At 44.8% G+C, this 20,203-nt stretch overlaps 1 protein-coding gene across 1 annotated transcript in view; it reads left to right on the top strand.

The window, feature by feature from the left end:
* The window catches only part of LOC139255165 (nectin-1-like), a 222,651-nt gene extending 202,697 nt beyond the window's left edge, over positions 1–19,954 (top strand). The window contains exons 7-8 of the mRNA XM_070873879.1: positions 18,102–18,135; positions 19,694–19,954. Of these exons, the coding sequence (XP_070729980.1) occupies positions 18,102–18,135; positions 19,694–19,810 (151 nt within the window). The 3' untranslated portion in view covers positions 19,811–19,954. The remainder of the gene's footprint in view (positions 1–18,101; positions 18,136–19,693) is intronic.
* The last annotated feature ends 249 nt before the right edge of the window (positions 19,955–20,203 follow it).

Raw genomic sequence — 20,203 nt, 5'->3', positions numbered from 1 at the left:
GCCTGCAGATAATGGACAGCGCGGGTAGCACTGGCTGCACACAGCAATAATGTAAAGCAGCACGAATTTACCACGCTACCTTCAATGCAATGAATGGATGCGGGTTAATCGCCTACCACAATCACAATGCCTGTTTTCAGTGGTTAGCCAATTTCTTCCCCTCTGAATTTTTATGTATCACTGTTTACTTAGCACTTATGTCCTTTAGGGACTCTGTACTCCACACACTTACAAACCTTTGTATGAATTAATCATTCCTCGGTTCACTTTTAACCAGCTCAGCTTGAAGTCAAGGTGCCCTTGTTGTGGATTCCCCCACTAGAGGGAAGAATCACTCACTGTCTACCTTGTAAAGTCCTTTCATCATTTTAAACACCACAGTCAGAGCAGCCAAAATCATTCCATCTCCAGGTAATCGAACTCAAGTTTTAGTGTCTTATTGCAGCTCACTCTCTCCATCCCAGGTACCATCCTGGTGAATCACTGCTGGACTTTTTCCAGTATATCATTCCCAGATGATATGCCCAAAATTAAGTACGATTGGGCTGACTCCACAGCTATGCCACTCACAGGGAACACTAGCCAGGCAATCGGGGGCGGGCCGCCCCTTATTTTTTGCCCATTGACTTCAATGGATAGTTAAATTGGGCAGTGTGTAAAACTCTCTTGCGATGAAACCCATTTGACTTTTTGATCACTTTTCTGCAACTGTGAGCTAGCTGTTATTAAGTTACATAGCTCGACTCTAAATCCCTTTTTAATCCCCCACCCCCGTGCTTCCCCATTTGGATTTTACTTGCGTCTGCCATTCTCTGCTGCAACACTGCCTGACCTAACCTGCTTTTCTGCCTGCATACTCACCCCACAAGAGAGAACAACCAAGGATAATCCAAACTCTGATGAAGGGAGTTGATGACAAATGAGAGCAGCAGATAGCCTTTGTGATTTATTAGTGTTAAAATCTGATATTTTAGTACCAAGTCCTATTCCCTCATTAGAATAGAATACAAGAGCAGGGAGGTTATTAATGTGTCTCTACTTATCTGTAGAATACCTCCACGAGACCTAGTGCTGTGCTTGAACTGCTGTGACAGTCTCTTTATTCAAACTGCAGAGTGAGGCAGCAATGTGGTGAGCAGCCTTTTGTACAGCTACTGCCTGGGCCTCCCACAGTTGCATCCTCTAGTGGTATCAGCATAGTATATACAACATTCCCCCCCAAAGTCTTTGATGCGAGTTAGTTATAGGTTGAGGCGATCCGGAACTCTGCGCTCCCTGGTTGATTGTCTGAGTGTCATTTCTAGCATGGGTGAGTTGGTCAGACCACTGCTGTCTTGCAGCGCTGTTGGTCTGACTGGACTGTTGGAGATGGTGGGTTCATCCTCGTGGTTGGCAGCTAGGTCTGTTGCTGACTGGGTGTGTGTACGTGGATCGTTGAAGGGAAGGTCCTCTCCCAGTAGTTCCTGGTTACCTGTAAATCATAATTTGGCCTGGTCCAAATGCTTTCTGCACGTTTGTTCGTTAAGCATTCCGACAAAAATCATTCTATTCCCCTTCTGAGCTAAAACAGTGCCATCGACCCATTTGGGGCCATGATCATGATTCAGCACAAACACCGGGTCGTTTACATGGCGCATGATACAGCATGATCATGGTACATGTTTTGCCGATAACACCTGGTTTCCACCTGATCGTTGAGGTGAGGGTGGATGAAGGAGAGCCTGGTTTTGAGTGCATGTTTCATCAGTAACTCCACAGGGGGGACCCCGGTAAACGAGTTGGATCGTGAACTGTAATAGATCAGCATCCTAGAAAGGCGGGTTTGTAAGGAGCCTTCCGTGACGCATTTCAAGCTCTGCTTTATGGTTTGGACTGCCTGCTCCGCTTGACCGTTGGATGCGGGCTTGAACGGGGCAGACCTGACATGTTTGATGCCATTGCGGGTCATGAATTCATTGAATTCCAAGCTGGTGAAACACGGACCATTGTCGCTGACCAGAATGTTGGGCAAGCCATGGATGGTGAACATGGCCCTGAGGCTTTCAATGGTGGCAGTGGACGTGCTGGATGCCGTTATTACACATTCAATCCACTTAGAGTAGGCGTCCACTACAACGAAGAAGATTTTTCCACAAAGGGGCCTGCATAATCATGGATCCTGGAGCATGATTTTGAGGGCCCGCACCACAGACTAAGTGGAGCCTCCCTGGGGGCATTGCTCAATTGTGAGCAAGTGTTACACTGGCGCACGCATGACTCCAAATCCGAGTCAATGCCGGGCCACCAGACGTGGAACCTGGCGATAGCCTTCATCATGGCTATGCCTAGGTGGGCACTGTGTAGGTCACGTATGAAGGTTGCCCTGCCTTTTTTTTGGCAGTACGACGCGGTTGCCCCATAAGAGGCAATCCAATTGGATGGCCATTTCATCTTTACGACGGTGAAACAGCTTTATCTCATCTTGCTTTTCTCTTGGGACCGCTGACCAGCCTCCATTGAGGACCACAACTTTTTACAAAAGATAACACAGGGTCCTGGTTGGTCCAGGTCCTGATCTGGCGGGCCGTTAGGGGTGACCCTTTGCTTTCGAAGATGTCCATGACCAGGCACAGGTCTGCGAGCTGCGTCATTTCCACCCCGGTGATGGGCAACGGTAGCTGGATGAGGGCATCAGCTCAGTTCTCAGTGCCTGGCCTGTGACGGATCGTATAATCGTAGGCCGACAGTGTTAGTACCCATCTTTGGATTCACGACGAAGCATTGGTGTTTATGCCTTTGCTTTCCGAAAACAGATTAGGGGCGTGTGGTCGGTTTCTAACTCGAACCTGAGTCTGAACACATACTGGTGCATTTTTTTTACCCCATAGACACAGGCCTAAGCCTCCTTCTTAACCGTACTGTAGGCTCTTTCGGCCTTGGATAGACTTCTAGACACATATGCAACTGGTTGGAGTTTGCCCGCTACATTTGCTTGCTGTAAAACACACCCGACACCGTACTACGACGCGTCACATGCTAAAACTAGACATTTGCTTGGGTCATACAATACAAGCAACTTGTTTGAACACAGCAAGTTTCCGGCCTTTTTGAATGAGGCCTCTTGATTTTGACCCAAACCCAGTCGTCTCGCTTGCGTATCAACTTGTGCAACGGTTCGAGTAAGGTGCTCAACCCTGGAAGAAAGTTAACGAAATAGTTGAGGAATCCCAGGAACGAGCGCAGCTCTGTTACATTTCGTGGTCTGGGTGCATTCTTGATGGCCTCTGTCTTCGAGTCCGTGGGCTTGATGCCGTCTGCCGCAATCTTCCTCCCCAGGAATTCTACCTCTGGCACCAGGAAGACACATTTGGATCGTTTCAACCAGAGTCCGACTCTGTTTAGTCAACTTAAAACCTCTTGCAGGTTGTGCAGGTGTTCGGTGGTGTCGCGATCAGTGATTAGGATGTCATCCTGAAATACAACGGTGCGTGGAACCGATTTCAACAGACTCTCCATGTTCCTTTGGAAGATGGCTGCAGCTGAGCGGATCCCGAACGGGCACCTGTGATACAAAAACAGTCCCTTGTGTGTGTTAATGTACGTTAATTTTTTCGACGACTCAGCCAGCTCCTGGGTCATGTAAGCGGAGGTTAGATCCAGCTTGGTGAATGCCTTTCCCCCTGTTAATGTCGCAAAGAGATCATCGGCTTTGGGTAGCGGGTATTGGTCCTGCAATGAAACTCGGTTGATCGTTACCTTGTCGTCGCCGCAGATTCTGACCATGCCATCACTCTTAAGTACCGGAACAATTGGGCTGGCCTACTCGTTGAATTCGACTGGTGATATGATTCCCTCGCGTTGAAGTCTGTCCAATCTCCTCTTTCACCCTCATCATGTAAGGGACTGCTCGAGCCTTGTGACGAACAGGTCATGCCTCGGGGACCAAGCGGATCTGTATTTTGGCGCCTGTGAATTTGCCAATGCCTGGTTCAAATAGGGATGGGAACTTGCTCAGCACTTGAGCCCAGGAAGCATCGTCCACTGAAGATAGTGCTCTGACGTCTTCCCAGTTCCATGAATCTTCCCCATCCAGCTTCTGCCAAGCAGCGTTGGCCCATCGCTGATACAACCCACAGTGGCAATTCGTGTATCTCTTCATCATAGGATATTTTTATGTTCATACTGCTGATAACTGGGATCAGTTCCTTGGTGTAAGTGCACAGCTTTGTATGAATCGGGCTCAGCTTGGATCTTTGTTCTTTGTTGCTCCACAGCCTCTCAAATACCTTCTGGCTCATAAGTGACTGACTCGCCCCCGTGTCCAACTCCATGGAAACAGGAATGCTGTTTATCTTGACTTTCATCATCATGGGGGGCTTTTGGTAGTGAAGATGTGCACCCTGTGCACTGCTTCCTCGGGCTGAGTCGTCTCTCCAGCTTGTACTTTATGATCCTTGCTGGATTGGAAACCTCCTGCCGACTCCTCTGCCACGTTTTGAGTCGCAGTTCTTCTGCACATTCGCTGTAGGTGGCGCTTTTGGCCGCAGCCTTTGCACAGATAGTGTCTGAATCAACACAGACGGACCCGAGGGTTACCCCCGCATGTCGGCATGTTAAACGATTCACATTTACACCCCTTGGCGGACTCTGAGTCGGTCTAATTCTTTGATCGACAGTTATTTTCTGCACAGTATTGCCAGTGAGTTTTGATTCTGGGAGAATCTCAACATCGAGGTCGTGAACGCCTGGCTGAAGGTGATGGTGTACTTATGTCCTGTCCCGTTACGAACAACACATTGTTGAGGAGTTTGCCAAATTCGCACGGTTCCGTGAGCCTTCGTAGGTCTGCGACATATTCCGCTAAATCCTGGCCCTCGGTGTGGCGGTGTGTGTAGAAGCAATACCTGGCCAGCGAAATCCAAGTAAAGGCTTCACCCTCTGTAAACTTTTCTAAACTACCAACGGCAGACATCTCTGCATGTAAGTCTATGATCTGTTCTCGTCGCCAGTTAATGTGTCTCTACTTATCTGTAGAATAATTCCACGAGGCCTAGTGCTGTGCTTGAACTGCTGTGACCTTAGTCTCTTTATTCAAACTGCAGAGTGAGGCAGCAATGTGGTGAGCAGCCTTTTATACAGCTGCTGCCTGGGCCTCCCACAGTTGCACCCTCTAGTGTCACCAGCATAGTATGTACAGAGTATACATATATGACAGTTTGCTAAAATTGTATAAAACTCTGGTTAGGCCACAGCTGGAATGCTGCATGCAGTTCTGGTCGGCGTATTATAGGAAGGACGTGAGTGCACTGTCTCCTCTCGGGTGCAGAGGAGATTTATTCGGGTGCTACCTGGAATGGAGAATCTTAGCTATGAGGACAGATTGGATAGGCTGGGTTTTCTCTCATTGGAACAAAAGAGGCTGAGAGGAGACTCATTGAGGTGTATAACATTTTGAGGGGCCTGGATATAGCAGATAGCAAGGGCTTATTTCCCTTGGTGGAGGGGTCAATTATGAGGGGACATAGTATTAAGGTGGTTGGTGGAAGGTTCAAGGGGATTTGAGGGGAAGTTTCTTTGCACAGAGGGTAGTGGGGGTCTGGAACTCACTGCCTGGAAGGGTGGTAGATGCAGAAACCCTCACCACATTTAAAAGATGCTTGGATGGGCATTTGAAATGTCGTAACCTGCAGGGTTATGGACTGTGATATATTCACAGAGCACAAGCACACACAGCTTCCAACATGGCAGGCAGCTCTCTCGGAAGCTTCCAGAAATCTGCCTGGTTCTGTTTATTATTAACTATGCAGTTGCAGTACACAATAGGTCCACATCCACAGTGTAGAGCGACAAACATTACAAGCTTACAGACATTACACTTCTCCCTCCTTAATGAAGAAGCCATCATAACAAACCTCTTACATAACTTTCATGTTTATACATAACACAGGATATAAACTTATTTATTTTTCCACATTTACAAATTTAACTTAACCACTTGTTTTCTGTTTCGAAGAGGATACCTTTGCTCTCGAACAGAACCTTCCAAACATGGTGTCGATTTCGCACTCGTTCGAGGCTCATCCTGAGGAACGTTTTCCTCCAGGAATTTCCTTGATTTTAATTTGAACTCACTTTAACTTCAGGCTCTTTGTTTTCCTGACTCGGACTCAGAATTTCATTCTGATTCTCTCCTAGATTTGTTTCCAGTACATTGGATTTAGGATTTGCTACTGGTGTATCAAAACTATCTGATGAGTCAGAAATAATTGAATCATTCCCACCTTCAACTCCTTCCATGTCTGTAGGTAAAATATGATCAATATGAACAAACCTAACCTGTCCATTATCAAACATATTTACCAAATATCTTCACCATTCTTCCTGGTAACCATTTTAACCATTTATGGTGATGGTTCTTCACTCTCACCTTCTGGTTTAATTTCACACTTCTCTCTTTTACTCTACCTCTATCATGATTCTCTTTCTGCCTTAATTGTGTCTCTTCCAAGGACTTTGCCAAATTTGGTTTTAACAACGAGAATCTGGTTCGTGGATGTCGTTTGAGAAACAACTCTGCTGGTGTTCTACCAGTAGTTGTATGAGGAGTATTTCGATATGTAATCAAAAAATTAGCCAATTTGTGATCCAATGACAACTGTCATTTCCTTGGATTTGCATCTAACATTTGTTTTATGAGGGCACGTTTTACAATTTGTACAGTACATTCTGCTGCACCATTCGAAGCAGGATGGTATGGTGGAACCTTGATATGTTTCACACCATTTTTGCTTGTGAATTATGCAAATTCTTCTGAACAAAATTGTGGTCCATTATCCGAAACAATTTCTTCAGGGAGGCCAAATGAAGAAAATCATTTTTGTAAAATGTCCAATGTTTTACTTGTTGTTATTTTCCACATTGGAAACACCTCAACCTACTTCGAATGGCTATCAATCACAATGAACAACTGTTGTCCTTCTAACTCAGCAAAATCAATTTATAGCCTTTGCCACACCCTGGGAGGCCATTCCCATGGCTGTAATGGTACTGGTGGTGGTTGCTTGCTTACCGATTGACATGTTGTACACTGACTCACGACGTACTCTACATCTTTATCAAGGACTGGCAACCAAAAATAACTGCGTGCAAAACTCTTGGTCAAAAACATTCCCAGGTGCTGGCCATGGAGGTCTCCTAATGATTTGGACCTGAAATTATTTGGTATAACCACTCTTGCACCCCACATGATACAATCTTTATCGACTGATAATTCATTCCTACGAATGAAGAATGGATGTGTATAGAGACATAGAAACATAGAAAATAGGTGCAGGAGCAGGCCATTCAGCCCTTCTAGCCTGCACCGCCATTCAATGAGTTCATGGCTGAACATGAAACTTCAGTACCCCCTTTCTGCTTTCTCGCCATACCCCTTGATCCCCCGAGTAGTAAGGACTTCATCTAACTCCCTTTTGAATATATTTAGTGAATTGGCCTCAACTACTTTCTGTGGTAGAGAATTCCACAGGTTCACCACTCTCTGGGTGAAGAAGTTTCTCCTCATCTCGGTCCTAAATGGCTTACCCCTTATCCTTAGACTGTGACCCCTGGTTCTGGACTTCCCCAACATTGGGAACATTCTTCCTGCATCTAACCTGTCTAAACCCATCAGAATTTTAAACGTTTCTATGAGGTCCCCTCTCATTCTTCTGAACTCCAGTGAATACAAGCCCAGTTGATCCAGTCTTTCTTGATAGGTCAGTCCCACCATCCCGGGAATCAGTCTGGTGAATCTTTGCTGCACTCCCTCAATAGCAAGAATGTCCTTCCTCAAGTTAGGAGACCAAAACTGTACACAATACTCCAGGTGTGGCCTCACCAAGGCCCTGAACAACTGTAGCAACACCTCCCTGCCCCTGTACTCAAATCCCCTCGCTATGAAGGCCAACATGCCATTTGCTTTCTTAACCTCCTGCTGTACCTGCATGCCAACCTTCAATGACTGATGTACCATGACACCCAGGTCTCGTTGCACCTTCCCTTTTCCTAATCTGTCACCATTCAGATAATAGTCTGTCTCTCTGTTTTTACCACCAAAGTGGATAACCTCACATTTATCCACATTATACTTCATCTGCCATTCATTTGCCCACTCACCTAACCTATCCAAGTCACTCTGCAGCCTCATTGCATCCTCCTCGCAGCTCACACTGCCACCCAACTTAGTGTCATCCGCAAATTTAGAGATACTACATTTAATCCCCTCGTCTAAATCATTAATGTACAATGTAAACAGCTGGGGCCCCAGCACAGAACCTTGCCTGTTACCTGGTTTGGCCATCCATTTGCAATATACTCATACACCTTTGACATCACTGGGTCACATTTGGTTGCTCTACCAATCTCTTCAGCTGTGACTGGCAGTTCATCAATGTATGAAAAATAAAACACTTCTTCCCCATCGGGTGTAACTTGTGATGGGGAAGGCAATCTAGACATTGCATCAGTATTACTGTGGTCAGCTGATCATGTGTATTCAATATCATATGTATATGCTGACAAAATCAACGCCCATCTCTGCATTCGGGCTGCAGCTAATGTTGGAAATGGGGACTTTGGATGGAGGATTGCTGTCAGGGGTCCGTAACGATGGTAAACTTACGACCATACAAGTATTTGCGAAAATTCTTGACCCCAAAAATTAATGCCAAAGCTTCCCTTTCAATTTGCACATAATTACTCTCACTGGCACTGAGAGTGCGCGAAGCAAAATCAATTGGTCTCTCCTCCCCACTACGTGATACATGAGAGATCACTACCCCAACTTCATACGGAGAGGCATCACATGCTAGCTTAATCTCCTTAGATATGTCATAGTGAACTAACATGGTGCTCTCCACCAATTTGCTTTTACACTCTTTGAATGCTGTATCGCATTCTTGTGACCACTTCCAATTGACCTGTTTTTTCAAAAGTTAATTCAGTGGATATAATACTGTAGCCAAATTTGGTAGGAACTTTCCATAATAGTTCAAAAGAATGAACGAAGTTCAGTGACATTCCTGGGAGTGGGTGCATTTCTGATTGCATCCAATTTTTCCATGGTTGGATGTAAACCATCTTTGTCTACTCTGTACCCTAAGTACTCCACTGAGTTTTTAAATAACTCACACTTACGAGCAGACACTCGTACTCTGTGCTTCTCTAGCCGTTTGAGGACTTCATTCAATATGTTATTATGAATTTGCCTATTTGGTGCTGAAATTAGTATTTCATCCAAATAACATACTATCCCTTCAATACCTTGCAAAACCTGGTTCCTCACCCCTTGGTGTATGGCAGAGAAGGAAGACACTCCAAACGGTAGCTTATTAAATTGATATAGGCCTAGATGAGTATTCATAGACAAACATGACTTGGATTCCTCATCAAGCTGTAAGTAGGCATTCGTAAGATCCAGTTTTGAGAAGATCTGACCACCTGTCAGTGTTGTGAACAAATCTTCTATATTCGGCAATGTATTGGGGACATTACCCTCTAGAACCTGGTTTACGGTAACTTTATAATCACCACACAATCTTACCTTACCATCGGACTTCGGTACAACAACAATGGGTGTAGCCCAATTACATCGATCTATCTTACAAATAATATTCTCAGTCTCTAGTCTTTTGAGTTCTTGCTCAACTTTCTCCTTGAGTGCATATGGTATGGAACATGGCTTGTAGTAAACCGATCTAGCGTCCTTCTGTACCCTGACACTCACCTTGAAGCCTTGGATCGGACTGCCCGTTTTGCAGAACACCTTCGGATACTTCTTGATAACCTCATCCGTTGATGAAAACCTCGCTTCCACACAGAAAATCTTACTCCAATCCAGCTTCAGTGAGCTCAACCAATTTCTTCCTAGTAAGGCAGACTTGTCTCCTTTCATTACTATTAGAGGTAAGTTCTGAAATTGATCTTTATTTTTTCCCGGTACGGTGATACGACCTACCACAGGAATTTTCTCTCCCGAGTAGCCTCGCAGCTCTATCTTGGATTTCTCCAGTTGGAAATCATGCAATTTGTCGAGGTACAGTGACTCTGGTACTACACTCACTGATGCACCCGTGTCAATTTCCATTGGTATCTTGAATCCCGCAACATCTATGTAGATTTTGATGCTTTATAAATTGCTGTCCATGAACCTCGTGCTCCTGATGATGTGTAACTCTAACATCTCCTCGTCCTGTTGTTGTTCTTCCATCCTGTGCAGTCTCTTGGGATTTCTACTCATAGCTTTGAACACTGGACTCATAGCTTTGAAAGCTGGTTTACCCTTCAGTCGGCATGCATTCGCAAGATGCCCAGTCTTTCTGCAGATGAAATAATCTGCCTTCACGCATGGACAACTTTGAGCAATGTGTTGGCCCAGGCACCTATAGCATGACTTCGACACTGTTAGAATTGCCAGTTTCTGAGACTTTGGGCCCCCACCGTCTTGTACTTTAAACCTGCAGGTGATTTACCTCGGTTGACTGACAACCGTAATTATTATTTAATTCTCGGGAATATTGTTCGGCCATGCCCATCGACCTCGCTGTCTGACAAGCAATCTCAAAAGTCAAGTCATCCGTCGTCAATAACTTCCTTCTGATTGCATAATTTTTTACCCCACAAACAAAACAATCCCGTAATGCTCGGTTTTGAAAGTTTCCAAAATTACAGTGCATCGATAGCTTTTTTAATGCTACGATGCAATCACTGAGAATATCATCAGCCTTTTGATTCCAAATCCAGGAACGATAGGTTTCAACAATTTCTAATGGTTTGGGGTTATAGTGCTGCTCCAGCTTCGTTAAAATCTCTTTATGCGTTGTGTCCTTTGGCGCGTCAGGCACAAGCAGATTTACCAGGGTTTCGTACAATGCCGGCCCCGCCTCCGAATCGCTTTCTTATGTTCCAACACAGCCCGGTTGTGGACTGCATTGTCTGGAACTTCGATTATGTTATTTGCAGTGAAATACATTTCTAGCCGATCCACATACGCTTTAAAATGTTCCCGGTTGTGTCTATATTCCCCCAAATGTCCGATTCCACCTGCCATTTTAATCTCTAGCTGTTCACACCGTGTGCTGTATTTTACCTCGGATTTTGTAGCTTTTTCCAAAGACAGAAACTTCCAAAGTCTCTCTGTCGGCTGGATGAATCCTTCAGCAACAAAATTTAAGCTTTAAATTATCCTAAAAATCCCATCTCGCCGCCAAATGTGATATAATCACAGAGCACAAGCACACACAGCTTCCAACATGGCAGGCAGCTCTCTTGGAAGCCTCCGGAAATCTGTCTGGTTCTAGAAACATAGAAACATAGAAAAATAGGTGCAGGAGTAGGCCATTCGGCCCTTATAACCTGCACCGCCATTCAATGAGTTCATGGCTGAACAAGCTACTTCAGTACCCCCTTCCTGCTTTCTCGCCATACCCCTTGATCCCCCTAGTAGTAAGGACTTCATCTAACTCCCTTTTGAATATATTTAGTGAATTGGCCTCAACTACTTTCTGTGGTAGAGAATTCCACAGGTTCACCACTCTCTGGGTGAAGAGGTTTCTCCTCATCTCGGTCCTAAATGGCTTACCCCTTATCCTTAGACTGTGACCCCTGGTTCTGGACTTCCCCAACATTGGGAACATTCTTCCTGCATCTAACCTGTCTAAACCCATCAGAATTTTAAACGTTTCTATGAGGTCCTTTCTTATTCTTCTGAACTCCAGTGAATACAAGCCCAGTTGATCCAATCTTTCTTGATAGGTCAGTCCCACCATCCCGGAAATCAGTCTGGTGAACCTTCACTGCACTCCCTCAATAGCAAGAATGTCCTTCCTCAAGTTAGGAGACCAAAACTGTACACAATACTCCAGGTGTGGCCTCACCAAGGCCCTGAACAACTGTAGCAACACCTCCCTGCCCCTGTACTCAAATCCCCTCGCTATGAAGGCCAACATGCCATTTGCTTTCTTAACCGTCTGCTGTACCTGCATGCCAACCTTCAATGACTGATGTACCATGACACCCAGAACTCGTTGCACCTTCCCTTTTCCTAATCTGTCACCATTCAGATAATAGTCTGTCTCTCAGTTTTTACCACCAAAGTGGATAACCTCACATTTATCCACATTATACTTCATCTGCCATGCATTTGCCCACTCACCTAACCTATCCAATTCAGTCTGCAGCCTCATAGCATCCTCCTCGCAGCTCACACTGCCACCCAACTTAGTTTCATCCGCAAATTTGGAGATACTACATTTAATCCCCTCGTCTAAATCATTAATCTACAGTGTAAACAGCTGAGGCCCCAGGACAGAACCTTGCAGTACCCCACTAGTCACTGCCTGCCATTCTGAAAAGTACCCATTTACTCCTACTCTTTGCTTCCTGTCTGACAACCAGTTCTAAATCCATGTCAGCACACTACCCCCAATCCCATGTGCTTTAACTTTGCACATTAATCTCTTGTGTGGGATCTTGTCGAAAGCCTTCTGAAAGTCCAAAAAAAATAACATCAACTGGTTCTCCCTTGTCCACTCTACTGGAAACATCCTCTAAAAATTCCAGAAGATTTGTCAAGCATGATTTCCCTTTCACAAATTCATGCTGACTTGGACCTATCATGTCACCTCTTTCCAAATGCGCTGCTATGACATCCTTAATAATTGATTCCATCATTTTACCCACTACTGAGGTCAGGCTGACCGGTCTATAGTTCCCTGTTGTTTCTCCCTCCTTTTTTAAAAAGTGGGGTTACATTGGCTACCCTCCACTCGATAGGAACTGATCCAGAGTCAATGGAATGTTGGAAAATGACTGTCAATGCATCAGCTATTTCCAAGACCACCTCCTTAACTACTCTGGGATGCAGTCCATCAGGCCCTGGGGATTTATCGGCCTTCAATCCCATCAATTTCCCCAACACAATTTCCCGACTAATAAGGATTTCCCTCAGTTCCTCCTCCTTACTAGACTCTCTGACCCCTTTTATATTCTGTTTATTATTAACTGTGCAGTTACAGTACACAATACATCCACATCCACAGTGTGGAGCTACAAACATTACAAGCTTACAGACATTACCTCGACCTCGAGCTGGTAAGTGGGATTAGACTGGATAACCTCTTGTTGGCTAGCGCAGATATGATTGTATATACTGCAGGGAATCGAATACGGTTTTGATTGCCTGGCTGGGTCGGAGAGGAATTTTCCCAGATTTTTTTCCCCTATTTGCCTGGGTTTATATCTGTTTTTTGCCTCTCTCAGGAGATGGCATGACTCCGGTTGGAATGGAGTGAAGAATGTTGTAGTGCAAGGGGTGTCCAGTTGTGTGGGATGGACTGGTTGTGCTGGATGCTCTTTACCTTTCCAAAATTGTACATTGTTCATAGGTTTAAATGTAAACTTTAGGGCTGTTGACCGAGGGCCGTATGGCTCTTTGTCGGCCGGCATGGACACAATGGGCCGAAATGGCCTCCTTCTGCGCTGTAGATTTCTATGTTTCTATGTTTCTAAATCCACATAATCCATATATTTGGGGCAGTGATCCATATGCTCATCAGCCTCTACTCTTTCACCAGGTCCTTTCTAACTGTCTTTGGCCAGTGTGGATTATTGTGTACACATGCCTCCACTGATTTCCCCATTAAAGCTAACTTGAGAAAAGGAGACTTTAATTAAATTGGAGAATACTTCGGCCGTCTGAGGAAAAGAGTGTTCGAAGATTAGGCTGTCAAATCTGTCACTAAGTTCATGGCCTACAGGGCTGTATTAATACCTACCCCACTGTATGGCTCAGAGACATGGACCATATACAGTCGACACCTCAAATCGCTGGAGAAATACCACTAACAATGTCTCCGCAAGATCCTGCAAGTCCCCTGGGAGGACAGATGCACCAACAGTTGTGTCCTCGACCAGGCCAACATCCCCAGCATTGGAGCACTGACCACACTCGACCAGCTCCACTGGGCGGGCCACATTGTTCGCATGTCTGACACAAGACTCCCAAAGCAAGCGCTCTACTCGGAACTCCTTCATGGCAAACGAGTCCAAGGTGCCAGAGGAAACGTTACAAGGACACCCTCAAAGCCTCCCTGATAAAGTGCAACATCCCCACTGACACCTGGGAGTTCCTGGCCAAAGGTCGCCCTAAGTGGAGGAAGTGCATCCGGGAGGGCGCTGAGCACCTCGAGTCTCATCGCCGAGAGCATGCAGAAAACAAGCACAGGCAGTGGAAGGAGCACTCCGCAATCCAGTCCCAACCACCCTTTCCCTTTGTGACTGTCTGTCCCACCTGTGACAGAGACTGTAATTCCCGTATTGGACTGTTCAGTCACCTAAGAACTCATTTTTAGAGTGGAAGCAAGTCTTCCTCGATTCCGAGGGACTGCCTATGATGATGATGGCATTAAATGAATTAACCCAGTGGAGAGCTCAGCAGATTTACCTTAATAGTCAAGATTATTCATTGAGATAAAAATTTATCAAAGTTCATGTGACTTCAGATCAAAAAGAATATTCTGCATTATGATGAGTTGGATTTTAATGCACAGATGCGCTAGGAGCAAGGTTTGGGCAGGTGTGAGGTGGGGTGGGGGAGGGAGTGGCGATAGCTCATGGGAAACTCGGAAGTAAGTGTAGCTCAAGACTTTTCAACTCAGACACCTCATTCTCATTTTATTTCCTGGTCTCCTATCGAATTAGCATCAGCGAGTATAAGTACGACCCACATGACACAATTTCAACTCCAATATTTAAAGGGATACTCCAAATATGCAAATCAAAGGCATTTGGAGTTGTCATGGAGAGCCACAGACTTCTTGAAATGAAGTTGAGATGGGCAAAGTCTGCGCCCCGCTTCAGAAAAGCCTCCCTGGATGTGCTCTTGGTGGCTGTAAGGGCCCGGAGGGAAATACTGTTCTACGCCCCGTTAGCGCCCCCAGGAGGAGCCAACAGGCGTTGCAAAAATGGGCAATTTCGCCCCCTTGAAGTTGCACAAGATTATGCACATGGATGTGACGTATATTGTTATATTGCAAAGTTTCTGTTGTCTATTTGAACCACATAAATATTATTCTTTTGCAACACTTTCCCATCTTGCCCTTGTTTGCTGGCTGGTAAGTGGCTTTTTCAGTTGTGTGATGATGAATGGGAAGACATGAATTTACACCAAGCAATGAAAAGATTGCTGTAAAAAGGATGCTTTGATGTTTGCAGGACTGCCTTATGCTTGTGGCATTGGAGCAGGGAGGTGTGGGGCAAAATTGCCTTTTGTGTGTGGTTGTAAGATGGGTGCAACCTAAGTGAAATTTGCAATAATGAGGGCATCCGGGGCATTCCGGGCAGCAATGTACAAAGCTAGTGGTGCATTGCCCACATCACCTTCTGCCTCCTCCTCCTCTCCCTCCTCCTCCCACTTCTCCCCCTCCTTCTCCTCTTCGGAATCGTCTGAAGAGGCACTATGCTGTGAGCTTTGTTCCTGCTGCAGCTCTAAATCTCACTGCCTTGCAATGTCGTGCAGAGCACAGCACACCATGGCCATTCTGGAGACCCTGGCTGCTGAGTACTGATGGGCACCTCTGGATACATCCACGCGCCTGAAGCCAATCTTCAGCATGCTGTTGGCTTGTTCGATTACAAATCGAGTGGTCATATGTCATTCATTGCATCGCTCTTGGGCCTAATTCTTCACGTTTCTGAGAAGTGTCATCAGCTACGTTTTAAGTGGGTAACCTTTTCTCCGAGCAGCCAGCTGATAACCTTGCTTCCTGCTGTGAAGAGATCAGGGAGGATGGACTGCCTCAAGATGGCAGTTGCTTGGAAATCTTGCATACATCTGCATAAAGATCTTTTTGTGGTTGTACACTAGCTGCACATTTATGGATGGAAGCCCTTGTGGTTGATGAACAACAACAGCAACTTATATTTATATTATGCCTTTAACATAATAAAACATCCTAAGATGCTTCACAGGAGCGTTATCAAAAAAAATTGACATCAAGCCATCAGGAGGAAATGTTAGAGCAGATGACCAAAAACTTGGTTGAAAAGATAGGTTTTAAGGTGCATCTTAAAGGAGGAAAGAGAAGTGGAGAGGTGAAGAGATTTATGGAGGGAATTCCAGTGCTTAACATAGGTAGCTGAAGGCACAACCGCCAATGGTGAAGCAATTAAAATCGGGGATGTTCAAAAGGCCAGGATAGGAGAAGCGCAGAGGTATAGGGAGATTATAGGGCTGGAGGAGATTACAGAGATAAGGAGGGGCAAGGCCATGGAGGGATTTGAAAATAAGGATGAGCGCTTTAAAATCGAAGCCTTGCTTAACTGGGAGCCAATGGAGGTCAGCAAGTAAAGGGGAAATAGATGAGCGGGGTTTGGTGTGAGTTAGCACATGGGCGGCAGCATTTTGGATGACCTCAAGTTTATGGAGGGTAGAATAAGAGAGGCCAGCCAGGAGTGTGTTGGAGTAATCAGGTCTGGAGGTGATAAAGGCATGGATGAGGATTTCAGCAGCAGATAAGCTGAGGTAAGGGCAGAGAATTTATTACGCAGGTGAACATAAGAACATAAGAAGATAGGAAATAGGAGCAGGAGTAGGCCATTTGGCCCCTCAAGCCTGCTCTGCCATTCAATAAGATCATGGCTGTTTTGATCATGAGTTCAGCCATGAACTCATTGAATGGCGGTGCAGGCTCGAAGGGCCGAATGGCCTACTCCTGCATCTATTTTTTATGTTTCTATGTTTCTATGTTTCTACTCCGCTCCACTTCCCTGCCCGCACCCCATAACCCTTTACTCCCTTATCACTCAAAAATCTGTCTATCTCTGCCTTAAATATATTCAATGATCCAGCCTCCAGCCTCCACAGCTCTCTGGGGCAGAGAATTCCACAGATTTACAACCCTCTGAGAGAAGAAATTTCTCCTCATCTCAGTTTTAAATGGGTGGTCCCTTACTCTGAGACCATGTCCCCTAGTTTTAGTTTTTCCTATGAGTGGAAATATCCTCTCTGCATCCATCTTGTCGTGCAGCCTCATTATCTTATAAGTTTCAATAAGATCACCTCTCATTCTTTTGAATTCCAATGTGTATAGGCCCAACCTACTCAACCTATCCTCATAAGTCAACCCCCTCATCTCCGGAATCAACCTAGTGAACCTTCTCTGAACAGTCTCCAATACAAGTATGTCCTTCCTTAAATACGAGGACCAAAACTGTACATAGTACTCCAGGTGTGGTCTCACCAATACACTGTACAGTTGGAGCAGGACTTTTCTGCTTTTATACTCTATCCCCCTTGCAATAAAGGCCAACATTCCATTTGCCTTTCTGATTACTTGCTGTAGCTGCATACTAACCTTTTGTTACTGCAGCACTTTGCAATTTTTCTCCATTTAAATTATAATTTGATTTTCTTATTATTTCTGCCAAAGTGGATAACCTCAGATTTTCCCACATTATACTCCATTTGCAAAATTTGTCCCCACTCACTTAGCCTGTCTATATCCCTTTGCAGATGTTTTCCACCCCCTCACAATTTGCTTTCCCACCTATCTTTGTAACATCAGCAAACTTGGCTACATTACACTCGGTCCCTTCATCCAAGTCATTAATATAAATTGTAAATAGTTGAGGACCCAGCATCGATCCCTGCGGCACCCCACTAGTTACTGATTGCCAACCGGAAAATGACCCATTCATCCTGACTCTCTCTTTTCTGTTAGTTAGCCAATCCTCTATCCATGTTAATATATTACCCCCAACCCCATGAACTTTTATCTTGCAGTAACCTCTTTTGTGGCACTTTATCGAATGCCTTCTGGAAATTTCTCTAATTGAACAATTAACATATCTCCCGAGGGTGTTAAGTGCATGCAGCTCAACAAGCTGGAGTGAAATGCAGACTTCAGCGGGTTGGAGCCGGCTTCCCAACTTGCTTGCATTTTTGCCAGAGTTAACCACCCACTCAGACCCAACACAACTCGCTCCTGCAGGTTAAAAGTCCCCTTGATAAGTCATAAGTTGTGATAAGTTTGAAATCATATTGCTGATATAATATATTGAAGTATTGAAACATTGTATTTCAGGCATAGAAGGAAGCAACTGGTTGTTATTCCCCAGGTGAGAACTCATTTCTCTTTATTCAAAGATATTTGATGGTTATTTTTGTTGCAGAAATCAAACCTGAGCTATTTTAACTCCTGGGGTTTGTTAACAAGCTTCCGGTCCACTTCCTGTGGGAATGTGGGAAGTGGCTGCCAGCCTGCAGAAAATTGGAAGTCCCATGGCTGGCATGTAGGAAGGGGTCTGAGAGGGTCTGATGGGAAGGAAAGCGGGGGAGTCTGGGGCATGCAAAGCCTATAGTTTCCTAAAGGGGTTTGGAGGAGCATTCCTGCTCTTCCTGGTCCCACAAAGAAAAGCGAAAGACTTGCCTTCCAGGGACACTTCTCATCCCAATATTCTACTGACCTGGTTCAGCCTGGCAAGAAGGCCAAAGGTGCTTCCTCGGTCAGGCTAGAGTTAAACTAGCAATCGGGGCCCGATGAGGTCATCAGATCCCAATCTACATATTTAACGACGGACCGTGCCAGCTTTGGGTGGTTGGTTTAGCTGCCTTTCCAGAAGCCTATGTAAAAATTGTGATCGAGAGAATCGAGGTAGCCTGAGGGCAGGTAAGTAACCTGGATCAGTTTAACTGCCCACTTGCCTGATTTCTGCTGGGAAGGGGTGGGGGGCTATGATTAAAATTGGAGCCTGAATGATTGAAAAGAAAATTTAATTATTGTAACAATTTGATTCAGTTATGTTCATATTTGCTGAAGATGTCAGAAATATATTTCTCTTTAAATTATTAAATCTAAAATATTTTACATTAGTAGACAAATTGGATATCAATGGCCCTGTCAATGAAGTAGTACTGAATCTATTAGGAGTAGAATTGTAAATAGATAAATTAACCTGTTCTTGCTAGAAAAACCCCATGACAATAAAATAAGGGCTGGATTATTCTCTATTATGGAATTTGAACGTATTTCCAGTGAGGTGAAAGGTCAGTCGGCCACAAGGATGTGTCACTGATCTTGGCCAAATTTCCCAGGGTCAGGACAATTTTTCATTTTTAAACCAGTATTTGGGCGAGAGAGGGGAGGGGAGATCAGCTACAGCAGGCAGCCTCTGTCCTGCGTGCTAATCCTTGGAATAACAATTCAATCGGTGTAAAATCGGGCTTGCTCCATTATCGGCTAGCAATCCTCTTCGCCTGACCAGATGATCCTTTATGCTCAAGTGCTTGTAGAGGAAATTATGCTCTAATATTTGCTGGTCTATACTTACTAACTAAAGTGACTTCATCATGAAAGAGCTTGCTCAAATAACAGGGTCGATTTTTGTCTTCACTGTCAGGGCAGTAAACTGGCAGATTGGATCAACTGCTCTTTATGGATACAGCCTGATTTTCAATCCACTAAAATCATGGAATGAAAATCAGGTGGTTTCTATAAAGGTCTGGTGATCCGCCCAGGCAGATTACTGCCCAGGTGGGAGACAAAATCTACCCCAAAATCTCCGTGGTTGGAAGATTGATTTATTAACATTGCTACTGATGATTACAACTGCCCTACTTACTATTAGAAATACCTGCTGCAAGGGTTGAAATGAATTTATTATTTTTTTTTTTCAGCAATATTCAATTCAAAACATTGGATACCAGATTACCAGAGATGACGTTTACTGCATTAAGACACAACAGGATCCTAGGGATGGCGCCAGCAGTGTTAATACTCAACAGGTTTCCTAAATAAACACTGACCCCACAAATGCAACCCAGGAGGCTGTGGGTGATGTTGATTGCACCTGTGTATTCCATGCTTCTAACCAAGATGGCGATGCATCAGAAGATTCCAAACAGAATTCCAAATATCTCAAGCTTGTTACAAATGATAAGGAGTCTATAGTTTAATGCAACACCAATAATGCATTTGATTCCATTTCTTCAGTCATAAAAGGTTTATACCCCAGTTTGTGTGTTTGTTAAATTAAGTTGAGGCACTTTCCCATGGAAAAGGAAGCAAATTCATAAGAAAACTCACCCTGAGCCACTCTTGCAGAACTACGCATGGGTAGTTTCAGAGTGACATTGATACTATGAGGCCTGGGAGAATGTTATCCAGTGACCCTGTCAGTCTGGAAT

Source organism: Pristiophorus japonicus, unplaced genomic scaffold (genome assembly GCF_044704955.1).
Source record: "Pristiophorus japonicus isolate sPriJap1 unplaced genomic scaffold, sPriJap1.hap1 HAP1_SCAFFOLD_588, whole genome shotgun sequence".
Taxonomy (NCBI): domain Eukaryota; kingdom Metazoa; phylum Chordata; class Chondrichthyes; family Pristiophoridae; genus Pristiophorus; species Pristiophorus japonicus.
Note: the sequence above shows the minus strand (reverse complement) of the source record. Positions and strands in the feature narration are given on the sequence as shown.